General features: G+C 49.3%; 1 protein-coding gene across 1 annotated transcript; it reads left to right on the top strand.

Moving 5' to 3' along the window:
* The first annotated feature begins 1,569 nt into the window (after positions 1-1,569).
* LOC112574003 lies at positions 1,570-8,240 on the top strand. The gene is made up of 2 exons (XM_025254772.1): positions 1,570-2,090; positions 7,003-8,240. Exons 1-2 carry the CDS (start codon positions 1,612-1,614, stop codon positions 7,349-7,351), a joined length of 828 nt encoding a protein of 275 aa, XP_025110557.1. The 5' UTR covers positions 1,570-1,611; the 3' UTR covers positions 7,352-8,240.
* The last annotated feature ends 217 nt before the right edge of the window (positions 8,241-8,457 follow it).

Genomic DNA, 8,457 nt, shown 5'->3' with positions numbered 1-8,457 from the left:
GGGTAGGGGTGGGGGTGGGGGTGGGGCAGCGAGTGGATTAGCCAGGGACTTGTTCACGCCGAGGTCAGCATAGCAAGTGCGTAATTAGCAGGTGCTCAGCCCTTGTCTCAACTCTCAGCTTATCGTGTGACGTGTACACAGGGAGGGTGGAGGTTGTTTTCATCACCACCTCCCCTCGCACACGGCGCCTCCTGCAGTTTGGCAGCTACCCGGTGTACAGATACAGGGCAGTAGGCGGTGATGTTGCTCTTTACGTGGGTGCAGGTGTTGGTGTACATGTTGTAGCGTAGACACAAGACGTCATGTCTACAATATTATGGGATGTCCGCCATTGTACCCAGTGTAACAGCCTGACTGTAGTGACGACCTACGTTGTCAGTTCCAGTCTTGCCTCCCGCACGTCCTCTTTTCTCTGTGTGTGTCGCACCCGAAAGTGGACTGGTGGCAGGGTAGACTCACTTGTTGACTGGTGTAGGGTCCACCCGCTGACACTGCCACCCGCTAGCATCTCTGTCTCTCTGTCTCTCTGTCTCTCACAAGCTCTCTCTCTCTCCGTGTACCCAACTGAAGCACAAGAAGTGTTCAAGGAAAGACAACCGTGTGTGGTGCTACCCGACACCGTTGCGGCAATGCTGCAGTTGCTGCTGCTGGCGTTGTTGGTGTTGGTGTTGGTGTTGGTGTGAGGGGGATGTGCACCACGTGTCTGTAATCAGCCGACAGATAAGAGCGACTGAGGAGCGGCGGGTGACAGCTGTCCGGACTGCTGCCAACAAACACACAAACACAAACACAAACACCATCCACACACTGGCACGTGCACAACACACAAACACAGGTTGGGCATGCGCGCGCACACAGTCAATACACATACTGATGTAGATATACAGACACACACATATATATATATCTGTACTGATGTAGATATACAGACACACATATATATATATCTCTGTGCTGATGTAGATGTACAGACACACACACACACCTATAAACATATATCTCTCTGTACTGATGTAGATGTACAGACACACACACACCTATAAACATATATCTCTCTGTACTGATGTAGATGTACAGACACACACACACAACCTATAAACATATATCTCTCTGTACTGATGTAGATGTACAGACACACACACACACCTATAACACACACACACACCAGCACGTGACGCCAGCGGAGGGCAGACGGTGGATGAGTTCCAGACGGCAAACAATAGACAAGGAAGAGAAGGTAATTAGTGATGGCATGACAGATGTCACGTGGCATTATGTCAGAGCGCGCCAGCCAGTCCAATTAGATTGGGTAATTACCGGTAATTACAGGCTGGCGTCTTCCATTGCCTTCAGCCTAATGAGAAGTTGATCAGCTCCATGTTGTGGCGCCATCTTACCTTCAACCTCATGAGAAGTCAGTCAGGGTGAGGCAAGGCCTCATATTTCTCCCTCCGTCCGTCTGCGTCCTTCCTTTTTTTTGTCTGTCTTCCAGCAATGTTCCTTGTCGCTTGTCTTTAAATATTCGCCTCCAGTGGTACTGTGCGCCCGGTGCCTGGCAATGGGAAGAACCCACAGCCTGCTGCTCTTGTGCTCCTTGTTATTGATGACGATATGGTGGAGCGAGGGTCGGGACTGGAAGTGAATACAGCTGTTGACTACTCGTGGGGTCAGAAGGAAGTGAATACAGCTGTTGACTACTCGTGGGGTCAGAAGGAAGTGAATACAGTTGTTGACTACTCGTGGGGTCAGAAGGAAGTGAATACAGCTGTTGACTACTCGTGGGGTCAGAAGGAAGTGAATACAGCTGTTGAGTACTCGTGGGGTCAGAAGGAAGTGAATACAGCTGCTGTCTACTCGTGGGGTCAGAAGGAAGTGAATACAGCTGCTGTCTACTCGTGGGGTCAGAAGGAAGTGAATACAGCTGCTGTCTACTCGTGGGGTCAGAAGGAAGTGAATACAGCTGCTGTCTACTCGTGGGGTCAGAAGGAAGTGAATACAGCTGCTGTCTACTCGTGGGGTCAGAAGGTGACAACAACGCCGAATGGTGACCAGGCGGAAGTGGCAAAGTTGTTGAGATCGTCGTTTGAATGGTAATGATGAAGTGTCACTAGACACTGTGTCACTGTGTGTAGCACTACTGTGAAGTAGTACTGTGTCACTAGGTGTGTCACTGTCAAGTAGCACTGTGTCAGTGTGTTCAGCAAGTCACTGTGTGTGTGTGTGTCAGCAAGTAGCACTGTGTCACTGTGTGTCACTAGCAATAGCACTGTGCACTGTGTGTGTTCATAGTAGCACTGTGTCACTGTGTGCACTGTGTCACTAGTAGCACTGTGTCACTGTGTGACTAGCAATAGCAAGTAGGTCACTGTGTGTCACTAGCAAGTAGCACTGTGTCAACTGTGTGTCATGCAAGCAGTAGCGTGTGTGTGCAAGTAGCACTGTGTCACATGGTGTGTCACAGCAAGTAGCACTGTGTCTGTGTGTCACTAGCTAGCACTGTGTCACTGTGTGTCACTAGCAAGTAGCACTGTGTCACTGTGTGTCACTAGCAAGTAGCACTGTGTCACTGTGTGTCACTAGCAAGTAGCACTGTGTCACTGTGTGTGTGCAAGTAGCACTGTGTCACTGTGTGTCACTAGCAAGTAGCACTGTGTCACTGTGTGTCACTAGCAAGTAGCACTGTGTCACTGTGTGTCACTAGCAAGTAGCACTGTGTCACTGTGTCTTGGTGTTAGCAAGTAGCACTGTGTCACTGTGTGTCACTAGCAAGTAGCACTGTGTCACTGTGTGTGTGTGCAAGTAGCACTCTGTCACTGTGTGTCACTAGCAAGTAGCACTGTGTCACTGTGTGTCACTAGCAAGTAGCACTGTGTCACTGTGTGTCACTAGCAAGTAGCACTGTGTCACTGTGTGTCACTAGCAAGTAGCACTGTCACTGTGTGTCACTAGCAAGTAAGCACTCTGTGTGTGTCACTGGTAGCACTGTCCACTAGTGTGTTCAAAGTAGCAACTGTCACTGTGTGTCACTAGCAAGTAGCACTGTGTCACTGTGTGTGTCACTCTGTTTTTGTAGCAGTAGCTGTGTTCATAGAGTAGCACTGTCACTGTGTGTCACTCAGCAAAGTGTCACTGTGGTCATAGCAAGTTAGCACTGTAGCACTGTGTCCACTAGCAAGTGTCACTGTGTGTCACTGCAAGTAGACACTGTGTCCACTGTGTGTCGACTAAGCAAGTAGCACTGTGTGTCACTGTGTGTGTCACTCGAGCAAGTAGCACACACGATGTTGTGTCACTGTGGTGTGTACTGTGTGGCTGCAGCAAGTAGCACTGTGTCAGTGTGTGTCTATCAGTAGCACTGTGTCACTGTGTGTTCACTAGTAGCAAGTAGCACTTGTGTCACTGTGTGTGTGTCACTAGGCAAGTAGCACTCTGTCACTTGTAGCATGTGTCACTGTGTGTCACTAGCAAGTAGCACTGTGTCACTGTGTGTGTCAGCAAGTAGCACTGTCACTGTTGTCACTGTGTGTGTCAAGCACTGTGTTCACTGTGTGTGGTCAAAAAAAACTTAGCAAGTAGCAAGTAGCTGGTGTCACAGTAGTGTGTATGTCCACGTAGCAAGTAGCACTGTGTCACTGTGTGTGTGTGTGCAAGTAGCACTCCTGTCATGTGTGTGTCACTAGCAAGTAGCACTGTGTCACTGTGTGTCACTGTTGTGTTCAGCAAGTAGCACTGTGTCACTGTGTGGCACCTAGTAGTGTGTCACTAGTAGCACTCTGTCACTGTGTGTCACTAGCAAGTAGCACTGTGTCACTGTGTGTCACTAGCAAGTAGCACTCTGTCACTGTGTGTCACTAGCAAGTAGACTGCACTGTCAATGTCACTGTCACTAAGCATGTTGCACTGTCACTAGCAAGTAGCACTCTGTCACTGTGTGTCACTAGCAAGTAGCACTGTGTCACTGTGTGTCACTAGCAAGTAGCACTGTCACTGTGTGTCACTAGCACTCTGTAACTCCCCTGTACTGTGTGTTAGCTAGCACTGTGTCACTGATGTGTCACTAGCAAGTAGCACTTGTGCACCATCGTGACTGTGTGGTAGCCTCACAACGCTGAGGACAACAACCTGATGGCGGACAGTGTCTCCAGAACTGTTTGTTTCCTAGAAATTCGCACATTCCTCCTCCTCCTCCTCCTCCTCTAGTCTGTGTTGAAAGTAAAATCCGCACACGAGACACAACGATACCGACACCAATGATGGCGACGACAAGAGTTAGTCACATTCACCTCGAGTGTGGGTGGTGATGGTGGTGCGTGGTGTGCATGAGGCAGCAAACACCGACTGAAGTTTGCTGACGTCAAACACTAACATCGGTGTGTGTAAGTAGCGTAAACAAAGAAGTAAATAATAAAGTGTGCTCAGCTTAGCATTGCCACCTCCCCAACCCTCTATACCAGGGGTGGGCAATTCATTTTCCCAGGGGGCCGCATGAGACATTGGGATGGTGTTAGAGGGCCGGACTAATATAGTTAACTGTTTTACAAATACTGTATATACAGTGGAACCTTGGTTAACGAACACCTCGGATAGCGAATATTTCGGATAGCGAACAAAATTTCGGATAACGAACAGCCACGTGAACCACACGTAAAGGTTGTCTCTCAAGTTTTCTGTTTAAATGCTTTCGTTAATGATTTTATGTTTATTTAACTCCATTTATATTGCATTATAACTGTTCTCAAACAAATACCTATATATAATAGCCTGTAACTTTCAAATATTAGCGAGTCAACAGGGGCTGGGAACAAATTAAATCTATTTCCTTTATTTCTTATGGAAAAAATCGTTTCGGATAACAAACATTTCGGATAACGAACAGCTTTCCAGAACGGATTAAGTTCGTTAACCGAGGTTCCACTGTATACATATACTGGCGGGCGGGCCAGCGGACGGGCCGGTCAGAGACAGCAGGAGGGCCTGATCCGACTGTCCGTGGGGTGTCGCTGCTATCATGTTTGGGGAAGTCGTGTGTCAGCCATGTTGACTGAAACTGATCTTGACTACATCCGGGCAGACAACTCTGACGTCCTTAGTTGACTGCTCGTAACGTGCACTGACCTCACCATGGTGAGCTTTCACACACTCACTGCTCCCCTCATCTACAATCTCCTCTATGTCACGCGCCCTTGGTGTCACGTGTCTGTGCTGACGTCAACGACAATGGCGCTGCTGACACCTCAAGCAAGAGGTCAAGGAACATCATTAACCCTCAAACTGCCAGGAGTGGGCGTGGCTGACAGAGGACAGGAGACAGAAACTGGGCCGAGAGAGACAAGAGGAGGAGGACAAGAAGTTTCTTGTGGAATAAACTGTTTGTGGCTGCCATCTTGGCTTGTACCACTGAACCACCTACAGATGTCTGCACAGTGTGGTGTCTGTGTGCAGCTGACATCAGTGATGCTTTAGTTAATCGTCGTCACGTCACAATCGTCGTTCGTTGCTATCATCATAAACATCGTCACCGTCATTATCCTTGTCGTTATCATAAACTGACTGTTAGGACTGCTGCCATGGTAACCTGCAGCAAAAGGCCACTTGGTACTGTGAGACCTCTAGTGGTGACGTTTATAATGGCCGCCGAGTGTCAGTAGTGCTGTGGTTAATTCTTGTGACGTCACATAATGTGAAATTTGCCGGTGGCGAGGGTTAGGGTTAACCCTCTCTGTCTCTCTGTTGATGCCAGTCTGTCATCCCGTTTCGCTTTCATTCTCTTTATATCGCCTGTCTCTCTGTCTTCGTGTCTCCTGGTCTTCGTCTCTCTGTCTTCGTGTCTCTGTCTTCGTGTCTCACTGTCTTCGTCTCTCTGTCTTTGTGTCTCTGTCTTCGTGTCTCACTGTCTGTGTGTCTCTCTGTCTTCGAGTCTCCCTGTTTCCATGTCTTCGTGTCTCTCTGTCTTTATGTCTCCCCGTCTTCGTGTCTCCCTGTCTTCGTATCTTTCTGTCTTCGTGTCTCCCTGTCTGTCTCCACTTTGTCTTCCTGTCTGACTGTCTGTCTGTCTGCCGGTGTGTTTATATTTATGTGCACCATGCCACCCACACTGGGTAAGAAAGCCATCGACTGGTGACATGTTGTGAGGCAGAAGACTCAAGTCTGACAGAAGAGAAGAGTTTTGTTTGTTGCGAGGAAGAAAGTCACGTGAGGAGAAGACATGGCGAGAGGAACTTTCCTTGCCACTCACCCTGACTCACCCCTGGCTCGTCATCAGCAGATTGGCCCCATGTGCGGGGAGGTAAGCCGTGTGGACAAATGTGATTGGATCACGCCAGAAATCTGTCGGACCGCGCAACTGTCATTGCCTGCGCATGCGCACCGCGGCTGTACGGGATGAAAAATGGCGGCCGGAGCTTTGTGTGGTGGGCGCTGGCCGCAATCTGTCCATGGCTATGGCATCCACAGCTGCCCCCCCATCTGCCACCGGCAGGATACCTCAGCTGCCAGGGGGATACGGTCCATTCCATTGAGAACTTGGGCCACCAGCGCCATCTGCGAACCGGCCACCGCCATCCTCCTCCTCTCCTCTCCCTCCACCGCCACAGACTGGAGGGTCGATAACCAAATGAAGTCAGCGTTACAAGCGGCTGACCTCTGATACAGGTCACTGGGTCATGTCACGGCCTTATACGTCTTTCTCTCTCTTTCTCACTCATTTATACATCTCTCTCTCACACTGCCTTATACGTCTTCTCTCTCTCTCACTCATTTATACATCTTTCTCTCTCTCACTCATTTATACATCTTTCTCTCTCTCACACACTCTCATCGCCTTATGCATCTCTCTCTGTCACACACACACTAACATACATCTCACACACACACACGCCTGTCTCACTTCGTTTTCACCCGGCTGTGGGCACGTGAGACTTTTGTCATGTGAGTGACCGTCAGGTGCTGTGGGTGGCTGTGGCTGTGGGTGGCGATGTTTTGGTACAAATGTTTGTTTTCCAGTGCAAGACCTCTCTGTCCACTGCCGTCTGACTTAACGGCTTGTACACATATGTGCTCTCTGTCCATCTGTCAATCCACCCGTTACTCAAAGACCCAAGGGACGTCCGCTGTGCAGGTAGTGAGGAGGCGGGTGCACACAGCACCTTGCACACCAAGGTACCTGACACCACACGGGTGGACACAGCACCTTGCACACCAAGGTACCCGACACCACACGGGTGGACACAGCACACCATGGTACCCGACACCACACGGGTGGACACAGCACACCATGGTACCCGACACCACACGGGTGGACACAGCACACCATGGTACCCGACACCACACGGGTACACACAGCCGTTCCTGAGCTCCACTTTGTCTTTCATGTGGTCTGCGCTTTACTAACACGTGTGGCAGGTGGTGGGGAGGATGTGCTCCATGTTCCCCATTCCCCATGTTGTACATTCCCCGCCTGCCACCCGCTCCCACAGGTTGGGGCAGCCATGATGGTGGTGAGGGTGGAAGCAAACTATGGAGGCGCCGCACTTGTCAGGTCAAACCACTCACGTGCTCCGTGTGTCGGGCCCTTAGAACCTCGTAGCCAAGACATGGTGCACCGAGTGCAGTCTGCTGCCGCACGTGCTGCACGTGCTTGTGACGTGTGTGTGTGTGTGTGTGTGACGTGTGCACGGCTGAGTAATACGTCACCTACAGATACAAACAAGATCACCTGTGAGTACACACACACGTGTACACAGGTCCCTGACGTATACCCTGGGTTAACGTATGTGACAGGTCGAACTGTGACGGCGGCCACAACGTGCGGCAAACGTAGCGAAGACGTAAAACAGGAAAACGTAGTTCAGCGCATTGACAGATGATGGACGGTGCTATCGCTGTAAGACAGTGCTACCTGTAACAGTGGTCTGTAAGACAGTGCTACCTGTAACAGTGGTCTGTAACACTAGTACCTGTAACACAGTACTCGCTGTAATATACTGCTGTCTGTAACAGTCACGTGGTCAGTACTCAGTTGTGTGCTGTGTATATATATATTGCAGTCTATGTCGACCTGCACATTTACCGCTATATATATACATGCCAGGTGTTTATATTTAACTGTGCCACGTGACAGATGTGTAAGTCAGCGTGTGGATAGTGATTGTATATATATATTGTAGTGTATATGGTGTACGATGGTTGATGTGCCGCTCTGGAGGTGTAAATGTGACAGAGTATATTTACTTGTGATATACACGTGGTCACCGTGCACATTGAGTGGTTCATACGAAATATATTTGTGATGTCTACATGTACACTAGAGGATCATACGGGAGGTGTATATTGTATATTTGTGATGTCTACATGTACACTACAGGATCATACATACAGGAGGTGTATATTGTATATTTGTGATGTCTACATGTACACTAGAGGATTATACATACAGGAGGTGTATATTATATATTTGTG

The sequence above is a fragment of the Pomacea canaliculata genome, linkage group LG10 (genome assembly GCF_003073045.1).
Source record: "Pomacea canaliculata isolate SZHN2017 linkage group LG10, ASM307304v1, whole genome shotgun sequence".
NCBI classification, from domain to species: Eukaryota; Metazoa; Mollusca; class Gastropoda; order Architaenioglossa; family Ampullariidae; genus Pomacea; species Pomacea canaliculata.
Note: the sequence above shows the minus strand (reverse complement) of the source record. Positions and strands in the feature narration are given on the sequence as shown.

Excerpts from the sequence above, each read along its gene's own strand:
- LOC112574003 (XM_025254772.1), top strand. The coding sequence starts at position 1,612 with ATGGTGGAGCGAGGGTCGGGACTGGAAGTGAATACAGCTGTTGACTAC. Across the intron at positions 2,091-7,002 it reads TTGAGATCGTCGTTTGAATG|TGCAAGACCTCTCTGTCCAC; the intron begins GTAATGATGAAG and ends TTTGTTTTCCAG.